Below are 12,368 nucleotides of genomic sequence, written 5' to 3'. Positions count from 1 at the left end.
TTTTCCTGTTGGAAAAGAACTCACTTGTTTAATAAATAAAGAGAGGGAAAGCCTACTATAAATTTGTTGTTTTTGGCACATACTTGTAGCTTTGGGGAAATTAATTTTATAGAGGAAGGAGAATCTGACTTTTTTATGTTATTACCTCGTGCCTTTTTGACATATAGAAAATGAATACTAAGGGCTTTAGACAGTAGTTTTATGCAGCTGTTTAACAGATTTAAGGCTTTATTCCATTTCCAGATGGGAAGGTGGAAATTTTAATTTCTAGAGTGAAATTCAAATGATCATAGAAGTTTAGAGCTAGGATTTTTACAATATGAAGTTTTTGTTTTTTCCTGTTAAAATAGGACTTGACTGATTAAATTTAACAACCTAGAAATTGTAAATCTTAAATTTCTTTGCTTAAATTTTTTTTTGTATTTTTGAAAATAAATGCATCTGGTATATTAAAAATGATCTTGGTAAAAAAATAAAAATAAGATCTTAGATTTGTGTTTTTATGTTATCATAAAATATTTCTTCATCTCTTTGTTTTATGGGTTCACTGCAGACATTCTTATTGCAGTTGTCATTTATAGGGTTAAACATTTGCTATATTGTAACATACGAAAGCAGTTAAGCTGTTTGGAATTGTTTACTTGCTAAAACCAGTGTTAGTCAGCAGAGGCAGTACACCAGATTTCCTTGTGGCTTTTAGTGGAAAATGTTAAAAGCGCACTCATTTTTCAGTTACAGAATTTTTCAGTTTGATCTGGATTAGTCACAGAACTGGCATGAACCTTCTAATTGTGAAGGCTGTCCAAATGCACTATTTTTTTCTCCTGCTAGAGGAAGTTACATCCCCGAGCAGTAGCTCAGATCTCTGGTAAGTGTAACATGTGAGCATTACTAGGCATTTCATCCTGCGGTTCTGCAGTCTTTGCTATTCAGACTGTTGCTCAGTTGGAATGCTTCTGTGGGGCCGATCCTGAGGTTCTGTAGATCTTTTTTAAGGACCTACCCATTTGGAGGTATCCGTGGCCGTTTCGCAAGATCATCTGGGAACAGGAAAGCATCTGAAATCTACTGAAAAGGATAACTGTAGCGGTTTTCACAGTGGAAGGAAACTATATTGGCACAGAGCAGATGATTGAATAAAGTAGTTGGCTCAGAGAAGATGCACAGTCTGCTGTTTTTTCCTGTGAATGAAGACTATTTAATGGAAGCTGTATTCATGTGGAGATCAAAGGAAACACTGGAATGATAAACTACTGGGCTTTTCTCTCTCTCTCTCTCTCTCTTTTTTTTTAATGAAAAGCCTGAAGCAGTAATTTAAGCTCAAATGCCTTCTAATTCCTTCGCAGCCTGCCTGTTCTGTTAGGATCTTCTGCTAACACTATTTCTGCCTGGTGCTGTGCCCTTTTGCTGGAGCAGCCACAGACAACTGCCTGATGGAGAAAGAATGAACGCTCTGCCTTGCTTATGCTATCGATGGGAATAAAGCTATCTGTGTTTTTTCTTTATATGGGATATCTGGATTAATCAAGCTGTATTCTTGTATCAAGAGTCCTATTGTCTCTTGGGGTCTGACTCATCGCATGTAAATGTACTGCAGCTTTGCTATTAATGCAGAGTGTTGTTGTTGTTGTTGTTTTTCTTTCTCAAACACAGAAAGAATTGTCAACCTCTTGAGCTTCATTTTAAGAATTTCTGCTGAGCTAGAGATATTTTTTTTTTCCGAATAGTATCTGCATTAAACCAGAAGCTGAAGAAATGAAGACAAATTAGAAGTGGAAACAGAATAGTGAGATTTTTTTTTTTCAATTATAAGCAAGTCAGCTACTGGTAACTATATGACCTTGCAGGCAAGAGTGGGTATAGCTGTTATCGTCTCTGTCACAGTAGTTGTCTCTCATTTCATTCTGTATTGTGTGGTGTTGTCACCCTAAACAGTGATCTTTTTATGCAAGTAAATTTCTGTGAGACAGAGAGCAATATGACTGTTTGGGTAGGGGAAAAATATTTTTAGATGAGCTTGTACTGGACTCCGTTTTAGTTATTGACATCTTGGTGTGAAATTTCTTTTAAGTATTACAGTAACCCAACAGAAAATAATAGAATTTTGTTGTTTTTAGGAAGTTATGTTATGTGGTCATAATCTCAAACTTCAGTTTTTCTGATAGTACTTACTAACTTTAAAAAACCAACTGCGCTGTTCAGAGAATGATCCTAAGTGTTGTACAGAAGAGGAGGAAAAACTATTTGTGCTCTTCCAACTGTGACTTTTATCACATAGCTTGGAATTTAATATTTTAAAAGAGCGAATGAGTCGAGTGTGTATTGTTGTTTTGGAGGAGGTAGAAGATGAATCTCCTGAATTCATTTCTAAATTGCCACAGGAAAATAAATCCCTACATTCACCACCACCTTCTGGAAGTGTATTGGTAAGATATGAGAGTTTATATTTACTGTCTTCTACTGAACTAAATGGGGTAGATTTTACCTTAAGAATAAACATAAGTTGGCTTCCACTAGTTTTATTAAACAAGTAAAAGCAATATAGGTATGTAATGTGATGCAGTATTACTTGTATGTAAAATGGACACATTTTTTGTTTTTACTTCTTCAGATGTTTAGATAACATCTCAGACTTCCCTTACTATGCATTACTCTCTTATGAAGACTTTTTAAAAAATAATTTGAGAATTGTAGTTCTGGCAACCATGTTTCTGTTTTCATTTTGTGGTTTTAAAAACTGATGTAATGAGAATGAGGAACTATGTTTTAGGAAAGGTTTACTACTGCTAGCAACACTGAGGCACAACCTTTTCTGTAATGGATTTTATGTATTTACATGCAGCACTTTTATATGAAAAAGAATCAGACTTCCTTAACCTTATTTTTTAATGCTGTTGTCAATTGGTTTGTTTGACTAGTATAATATGATACCTTATCAGAGAGACTGTTGTTGATTAAGAAATTGTTATATTTAGACATGCACATGCTTGCCTCTTTGTTTCATTCAGGTGTATGCTATTTTTTGGTCTTCAAATAGTGATTTTCATCAATTGCCAGATTTTCTTTCTTCAGATTTTTATCTGTATAACATGTAATACTAACCCATGCAAGTTATTTAACGCCCCAAACAGAACTTTTCAAAAAGATCTGCCTTCGTGGGCATCAGTGTGGCCTGGCAGTGGCTTGTTTGACAAGTAGATGTTGAGATGTCACGTTATATTTGGAAGAGACTTTGTTTTTACCATATATATAAACAGAAGGCTTCTACTCAGGTTTGATTGTGTTTATTGTACTGCCTAGTATTGGCCATACTGAATTGATGTTCTTTAAATTCGGCCTTTTTTATTCAAGGAGGAATCCTGTACTCTCATACAATTTGACTTCATAAAAGTTTTGGTTAATGTCAAAGACAAATTGATTATTGTTACTAAAGGGAAGAAAATTTTTAGGTTTAAAAATTATGTGGAAATATTTTAGAATCATCCATGCAGTGTGATTAATATTTTTATTACTCTCTTATATTTTAGCCATCACTGGTGCAAGCTATATTTAATGGAGATCCTGATGAAGTTCGAGCACTAATATTTAAGAAAGAAGATGTTAACTTTCAGGTAAAACAATTAATTCACTGATACTGACCTTTAAATCTACTTATAAACACTCTTTTCTAGAATTATGATTTTATTAAAAAGACATAACAGTTCTGTAACTATAACTTCTGAGGGCAAAAGGGTCTTGGAGTAATTGCCTCAAAAGAAAGGGACTGGGTATATATTGAGGGTAAAAACTAACATGAAGACTAGGAGCCAGTGAGGGTCCTTTGTTTCCCCAGCTTTTTACTTAGGAATTTTTCACAGAAAAGTTGAAAAAATACTCTGAATACCCAAATAGCCTCCACATAGATCCAGCAGTGAGAACATTTTGCCACATTTGCTTTCCCTCTCATATTTACATCTATTTTATATATACACACATACGTTTTCTTTTGCTGAATCCCATTTGAAAGTAAGTTGTAGACATCATGACACTTGACTGTTAAATACTTTTATGCATTTTAGATGAAGGTTCTTTTTTGTGAACTCTAAAAGACATTTCTCTTAAGTTTACAATACATCTAATTTGATTATGAGATCAAATTTGTTTTCTGTGTGATAAGAATTATACACAGACTCCTCTGTTTGAGTCTCTCAGTAAAGAAAGACATACTGTTTGAAAAGTCTCCAAACTGAAAGATGTAGTGGTTTTAACATTCAGGACTGACATGAGAGACAGTTTTATGTAGGTTGAGCATATGGATAATTTTCTCTGTGTTTCTCTAGTGGCCAGTAGTTTCTTTAATTTACTAAATTGAGGCAAAAAATATGTAATTTACTATAGTAAGATCTAGTTCATTAATGTATATATTTTTATAGGAAACACATTGATAGTACATTCTTCATACATAATTCAGTCCCCTGAATTATTGTGGTGAGGGGGTCATAATTCATAAAGTGCTATAGCAACACCAAAACAGATGACCTAAAATGATTGGTAGTTCTGCAAAAGCCTGCAGAGTCATCTCAAACTCTCATCTTTCTTTCATTCTTTCATACAATACTGATGTGATAATGTTAAGTAGATATAAAAAGTATTTATCTTTTAAAAAAAAGTTGGATTATCCAAATAAATTTAATCTTTAGCTAAAATGGTTCATTTTAACATTAGGGAGTGATCAAAATGCTATCATTACATTTTTTTAAACCGTCCTAAATAAATTGCCTTTAAGTTTATATTTATTAGAAACATGCATCTAATTCAGGATATATTTATTTATTTTAAATGGAGTGCGTGGTTACTTTACCTAATTGGGGTGTTCTAAGAGTCTACTTTTTTTCTTAGGATGGGAAATAGTTATAGGGGTATAGACTAAAAGAAAAGGAAGAAAATGGCTTTCTGTTCTGTTGAACTCTAGTATTTTGGGTTTGTTTGTTAGTTTTTTCTAAATAGTACTAACAGATTTTATCTTGGTGAGAAAGTTTGGACCATAATGCTACTTACCATGATTAATTTCCCTGTCATTACAAAATCTCATTGAGCCAACAGTTTTCGGCTGTATTAATCAAATTATTTTAAATTTTAAAAAATGACTCAGAATCATTTTGAGCATCAGTTTATTCTACTGTGATGTCCTTGGAAACTATTGTGTGTGTGTCATTAGTGTGTCACTCCCAAACATTTAGGATTTTTAGCCTCTACTTATAGATTCCCTTTTTTACTTGCTTTTAACCGCCTTTTCTTAACATATCCTAACTTGTGTGCCCTTACTCTGACTTAGGGCAGAACTAAAAGTTAGATTAGTACTTCAGATCAGCAGGCTTTTCTTGAGGGTGGGTGACTTCAGTTGTCTTCATGGTAATTCATGGGTTTTTGACAAGTTTTTCTTCGGCTGCTTTTAAGTCTTTTCTTATGTGACTCTTAGCAGTTGAGTGTATTGTCATAATTTTACAATTTGTTAACTCTGTGGGTATTTTTCTAATTCAAGATAGTAAATTTTTAAAGAGGTGATGTGTGTAATACAACAATGTTTTGTCATATAAAATGACGGGTAATAAATTATTTTTAAGCTTTATGTCAGTGTGACAGTGGTGTTTTTTTTTAAATAATTTTATTTAAATAAGTAATTAAGAATAATGTCTTTTTGAAACTTATGGTTTTTGAAGTTATTTTTATCAATTTTTAGAATGGGTATACAAATTCAGATTTGTTTCTGTACTGTTAAATGAGCATTGTATTCTTTTAGATTTATTATTTTAGTTTCTTCAGTCATGTCCTGAAGTTTTGGATACTGTAAACCACCAAATAGCATTTTTCTTGGTAACACACCTAAATTGTTTTTTAACAAAACTCTTAATTTAAAATTCACTTGTATTATTTGGTTCAGAAGGAAGTCTTCTATTGTAGAAGCTTAGGTAAGATGATTTCACAAGAAAATGCTGGAGTTCTGGTGGCTCAGTCTGTTAAACATCCAGCTTTTGATTCTGGCACAGGTCATGATCTCATATTCCTGAGTTTGGGCCCTGCGTCGAACTCTGCACTAGCAGTGTAGAGCCTGCTTGGGATTCTCTCTCTCTCTGCTTCTCCCCTGCTCACCCGCATTCACTCTCTCTCTCTCTCTCTCTCTCTCTCTCTTACATAAACTTAAAAAAAAATGTTGGAGTTTCATATTTGGAGGCTTTGGGCCAAAAATAATTGAGTGCCTAACTAAATACAGGTTTATTGCTTACATAATAATTTACTCTGGAGCCAGGTGATTTGGAGGTTGGTTAAGACAGTAATGTCAGAGCTCTGAGTGAGCTGCTCTGTGAGACTTTTAGCTTTCTCCTCCTAGTAGAGATTACTGATGCATTATGTGCTTATGACACACAGCCAGAGAAATGGAAAGGGGACTCTCCCTGTAAGTTTCCTTTTTTCTTTCTATTTTTAATCAAGTAAAATTATCTTTTCCAAAATCTCCTCAAAACTCTCCCTGAGATTGCATTGGTTACTGGCTTACTCTAAAGCAGTCCACCAGCAAGGGTAGAATGCCACTTTTTGCTTAGATTACCTGGTTCATCCACTGGGGAAGAATAGAGGGTTACTACCATCACTGATTATATTGTCATTCCATATATGGAGAAAATCAGCATTTTCATAGGAAGGCATAATGGGGAAATAATTGGGTAGGTAACCTAATAGAAGATTTTTGATTGCCTAGAAGCAGTTGAAATAGCAAACTTTTGGAAAAATAAAAGTTACTTGGATATGGAAGAGGCACTGTTAATTAAAAAGGTGAAACTGTCAAAAAATTTATGAAGGCAGAGTGGTATGTATATATAGTAAAGAACAATTGGAATATGAATTATTAGACCTAAGTACTCCTATTTTCTTATTGCCTATATATACTACTTGAGCAAATCCATTTAAGTTCTTTGGGACTCACTTTTCTTTTATTATAAAATGTGTGAGGTTAAAATAATGACCTTCAGGGTGTTTGCCACTTCAAATTTAATATGCTCTAAGATGTGCCTGGGTGGCTCAGTCAGTTAAGCGCTTAGGTTAAGCATCCAGTTTCAGCTCATGGCTCAGGTCCTGGTCTTACAGTTCATGAGTTTGAGCCCTTCATTGGGCTGTCTGTCAGCACAGAGCCTGCTTTGGATCCTCACTCCTCCCCCACCTCAAAAATAAATAAGACAAACATTTAAAAAATTTTTTTCAAGCTGCCCTAAAAATTCTGAATGACCTTGAATGACCTGCTTTTTTTTCCCAGAAGGTTTCCTTTGTATTTCTAAATATATGTAGCCAAAATAGTAATTATTATTTCCTTTCCCTAGGATTTAGTAGAACTTAAATGCCATATTGTAGAGCCTAAATAATTTAGTCTGAAATATCAATAACATATTTCAGAGGAAAGGTCTAACTTTGTAAGAAAATTATTTCCTACACATAGAAATTGCTTTCCTCCATCCAGAGTTATAGAAATTGGTGTTAATTATAGAATTTTATTTCAGAGACAATGATATGCCTAAACCTTTTTATGTTATGATTCAGTTCATACAACAAAATTGGAAAGTTGGTAGGTTAGCATTTCTATTCCACTAATAGATAAGAAAACTAAAACTCAGAAAGGTTAAACATCTCCAGGATTAGTAAGTATGACAGAACATGAATTTGAACCCATATCAGACTTGAGAGTCACTGGGAAAATAAAGTAATTTGGAGAAAGAGAAATACTTTTTTTCTTTTGTCCAATAGTGCAAAGCATATAACCATAAACCATAAAGCAATAATGGTTCAAAAACTGAATATTTCCCCCCAAAATTTATGTCCAGGTTCTATGGAATCCTACCTTTTAAACTATAATACAAGTGGAATCCTAAATTTCATGATACCAAGTGCTGTTAAATGTTAGTATTGCAAATGAGTGAATACATAAGCCTCCCTGGTGCCTTATGCTGGATAAAAATGTCATTCAAGATAATATCAAACTAGGGGTAATTATAATCTAGCCAATGTTGTTCTTAGTGTTCAAAACAGAGGAATGTTTAGATTTTGAGTGACCTTTTTTAAACACAAAGGAGTTGATTTAAGAGCTAGCCACTAAATAGATCTTCCCTATATCTATCATATAATTTAATATTTTTGGAAATGCTATCTTGTATATTTTATTAGCTTCCCAATTTAGCTTTGTCATTCAAAGTATTTTGGGATTGATTTGCCAAAGTGGCCTTCCAAATTATTAACATCTTTAAGCTTTCAAAAATACGTTCTGGGATCATTGAAATGATGTTGATTTTACTTTGCCAGATGAAGTAAGTGCTTAGCAAATCCATACATACACATCACACAAGCAGGTCATTAGTTCTCATAATTATTATAATACTGTTGGCAGTTAGCACAAAGTAGTAAACTCTAAGTTTACACAGGCTGCCTGAATTCCACCCACCCCCATCCTTCACCGTGTTCTCTAGTCTTTTCTGGAAATTAACAAGAATGCTGTAATCTTCAACCAGTCTTTCTTGTGGCCACATGTCACTTCTGCTGGCTATCAGTATACCAAGCTTTTAATGTTCTAAACTGTTAAGACCTCTTCACTCAGTTACTTCAGGTCGTGTGCAACTCTCTGCCCTAAAATTGTACGTGTGTACATGGTCTTTTCTAGCTACTTACAGTAATTAGTAATGGAACCTGTGACCAGCCCTTCAGCCCCTTCTCAAGTGTACCCACCCAACTTCTAGGTGGCTTCCATGGAACATTGAATAGCAAGGAGGGAGTGAAGAAGAGCAAAGAACCAACTCAGTTAACACCCAGGAGAGAATTCCCCTATAGTTTCTCCATGCCTAGAAATGGCACCTCTCCTCTTTTCTTGCCAGTGATTCTAGCTTCTAGCCTCTGATTTTTAAATTTTTTTCATCAGTGTATAGTTTTCCCCCAAGATCATAAATAAGTTTACGTCCTTTGTTGTTGTGACTATAAATGACTTTCGGATAGTTCGGAAACAAGGAAAGTATTGTCTAATGATACCAGCTGTTTTTGCAGCTAGAGACTGATGGTGACTTATTTTTATATTCCATTCATATATTGTTTTTTTATTTAGCATATACAGTCTGCATCTTTCATTTTTCATCTCCAGTGTATTTGGGGAATATGTATTGAAACTTATATTAGTCCATATTAGGAATGAGAGCTTTCTCATTTTTCTTTATAGCCACTTCGTTTTGCATTCTTTATAATCTAGTTTATTTAACTAGTTCCCCTTTTAGAGAGCATTTGGATTATTTTAAATCTTGCTAATTGGAAATAAATTGAGATCTTTTCACCAAGAAAACAAAAATTCTCCTTCAGTGGACATGCAAAATTTTTGGAATGCTTGTATTTATTAATTTTCAGAGAGAGAGAGAGAGAGAGAGAGAGCGCGGACGCGCGCACGTGCTCAGAAAGGAGCAGAAGGAGAGGGAGAGCAAGAATTCTAAGCAGGCTCCTCACTGTCAGCACAGAGCCCAATGCAGGCTCGAGCTCAGAATCTGTGGAATCATGACCTGAGCTGAAACCGAAGTCGGACTGAGCTACCCAGGTGCCTCAACAGTAATATTTTTAATAGAGATCATATACCTTTACTTGTATATTCTGAAATAATGTTGATAAGTTTTTATACTTAAAACTATATGTAAATAATGTGAGTTACATAATATAGCAAAAATGTTGTAAATTCTGTCCTAACTTTCAGATAGAGCTGAAGTTACTAATTGGTCTGTTAGTCTCAGCTAGCCCCTCAGCCTTTTTTTTTTTTTTTTTTTTAGGTTTTAGTGACGTATAATTGATATACAATAAATTGCATTTATTTAAATTATACTATTTCATAAGTTTTGACATATGCATATACCTATGAAACCTTCACCATAATCAAGGTAGCTAACACTTCCATCACTTCCAAAAGATTCCATTTGCCCCTACTTAACCTCTGATCTGCTTTGCATAACTATTGATTAATTTGTATTTTCTAGAAATTATACAATATGTCTTCCTTCTGTCTAGCATTTTTTAACTCAGCATAGTTATTTTGAATCTCACATGTTGTGGCATGGTATTAACAGTTCTTTTCTGTTGCTGAGTAATATTCCATTGTATCTATAAACACAATTTGTTTATCCACTCAGCTATTGGTGGACATTTGAGTTCTTTCCCGTTTTCATCTATCACAAATAAAGCTACTTATGAACCTTCCTGTACAAGTCTTTGTATGAATATACAAATAAGTATCCTTTCTCTTGGGTAAATATCTAGTGGTGGAAAGGTCAGACCAACCATATGGTGGGTAGCTATATGTTTAGCTTTTTAAGAAATTGTCAGCTGTTTCCAAATTGGTTGTATCATTATACATTCCCACCAACAAGACATGAGAATCCCAGTTTTTCCACATTCTCACCAGTATTTGGTAAGATCAGTCTTTTCTAATCTTAAAACTTCTAATAGATTGTATCCAACCCACAGTATATATCATTGTAGTTTTAATTTGCATTTTTGTGATGACTAATGAGATTGAACATCTTTTCATGTGCCTCATGGCAATCTGTATATCCTCTTTGGTTAAATGTCTTTCAAATGTTTTTGCTAGGGTTTTTTCCCCTTAATTGGATTGTTTTCTTGCTATTGAGTTTTGAGAGTTCTTTGTATGTTCTGGATACAAGTACTCAATCTGTGGCTGTGTTTTCATTCTCTTAAGAATGTGTTTGAAGAGCAGAAGTTTTAAGTTTTGTTGATGTACAATTTATCAATTTATTCTTTTATGGATCTTGGTTTTGGTGTTGTATCTAAAAATATCTCTATCTTCGCATCATGTAAATTTTCTTTGTATCTCCCAGAAGTTTTATAGTTCTATATTTTACATTTAGATCTAAGTCTGTTTTGAGTTAATATTTGTATATTATGCAAGGCATATGCCAAAGTTCACTTATTTGATATGTAGATATATTCAGTCTTTAGAATACTTGTGGAAAAGACTATTTCACTGAATTGTCTTTGTATCTTTATTAAAAGTCAATTGTTAATGCCAGTACCATACTGTTGTGATATTGTAGCTTTATAATAAGTCTTGAAATCATCAACTTTTTTCTTTTTCAAAATTGTTTTGTATAGGATCCTTAGGGCTTTTATATTATTTTAGAATCAGCTTGTCAGTTTCTAGGGAAAAAATTGGATTATGTTGATATGTAGGTGAAGTTGGCAAAAATTAACATCTTAATAATATTGAGTTTTCTTACCCATGAACAAGTTACAGCTCTCTGTTTGTTTAGGGCATTTTTAATTTCTCTCAGCAGATTTTATAATTTCACTGTGGATGGCCTTTTTACATACTTTGTCAAATTTATGTTTTATAAATTTTGTTCCTACTGTAAATGGTATTTAATTCAAAATATGCTAAATATTCTGTACTGCTGAGGTAAGTTTTTCTTGAGCACTCTCTTCAGTGCTCCAGGAAATACAAGTTTTTCACCATAGCTGGTGAGAACAGGAGGATACTTCTCTGTATGCTACCCAGGCACTATTCCTTCCAAATCCGTATATTCTTACTGAGGATGCTATAACCTCCAACTTGGCAAAATTTATTTTTTTGCTGTGTGTGTGTGTGTGGGTGGGTGTGTGTGTGTGTGTGTGTGTGTGAGAGAGAGAGAATCTTGCATATGACAATGATTTATGGCCTTCCAAAGGGCTAAACTGTAGAGATTAGGTACACAGCAGTATTAAAATTTTATGGGGGCAGTAAGGAAAAAATAAGTATCAAAAACCTCTGGGTCAGGATGATAAGGAGAAAAAGGTTGAGAAACACCTCTTTAATTACTTTAGATGATACTTTTCACCAGACTCAGGTAGAATTTTTATATACTTGTGCTGCTCAGTACTTAGCTGAGTACCTAAGGGCATAATCTGCAGATCTCTGGCATTTTCTAATTGTACCATCCTCTCTCTCTTACTCTGTCCGAGAATTCTAGCCTCTGGTTTCTCCCCAGACTGTCAAGCTTTGTCTCCTCAACTCAGGCAAATATGCCTTTTAAAATATATGTAGCTCTGTAAAAGCCATTGAGAATAATTTTGTTGATTGAAACAACTGACTGTCAGAAATGCCACTGGATGTTTTCAGACTTCTACCTTACATATTTTATGAAATGGCAGTTTTCTATTCTAGTCCAACAGTTTCTTTGAAATAGAAATTCTATAGTTTTCTAAACAGTAGCATTACATTTGGTAATTAAATTGACCAATCATAGATGGGATTACCTTACTTAGTCTTATTCTAATAGGACCTGGTATTGATAGTAATTTTGGGAGCACCTGGCTGGCTCAGTTCATAGAGC

The 12,368-nt window shown here is 34.0% G+C and overlaps 1 protein-coding gene across 4 annotated transcripts in view; it reads left to right on the top strand.

The window, feature by feature from the left end:
• The window catches only part of ANKRD28 (ankyrin repeat domain 28), a 206,487-nt gene that overhangs the window by 74,608 nt on the left and 119,511 nt on the right, over nucleotides 1-12,368 (top strand). For 2 of the 4 annotated variants that reach the window (XM_039242212.1, XM_039242215.1), the window contains exons 1-2: nucleotides 942-2,426; nucleotides 3,528-3,611. In XM_039242212.1, coding sequence (XP_039098143.1) covers nucleotides 2,307-2,426; nucleotides 3,528-3,611 — 204 coding nt within the window. In that variant the 5' untranslated portion in view covers nucleotides 942-2,306. Of the gene's footprint in view, nucleotides 1-941; nucleotides 2,427-3,527; nucleotides 3,612-12,368 lie in introns of those variants that run through there. The other 2 variants (XM_039242214.1, XM_039242213.1) reach the window with 2 other exon arrangements.

This window comes from Hyaena hyaena, unplaced genomic scaffold, assembly GCF_003009895.1.
Source record: "Hyaena hyaena isolate Hyena2069 unplaced genomic scaffold, ASM300989v1 scaffold_210, whole genome shotgun sequence".
NCBI classification, from domain to species: domain Eukaryota; kingdom Metazoa; phylum Chordata; class Mammalia; order Carnivora; family Hyaenidae; genus Hyaena; species Hyaena hyaena.
This window is presented reverse-complemented; position numbering and strand designations above follow the sequence as displayed.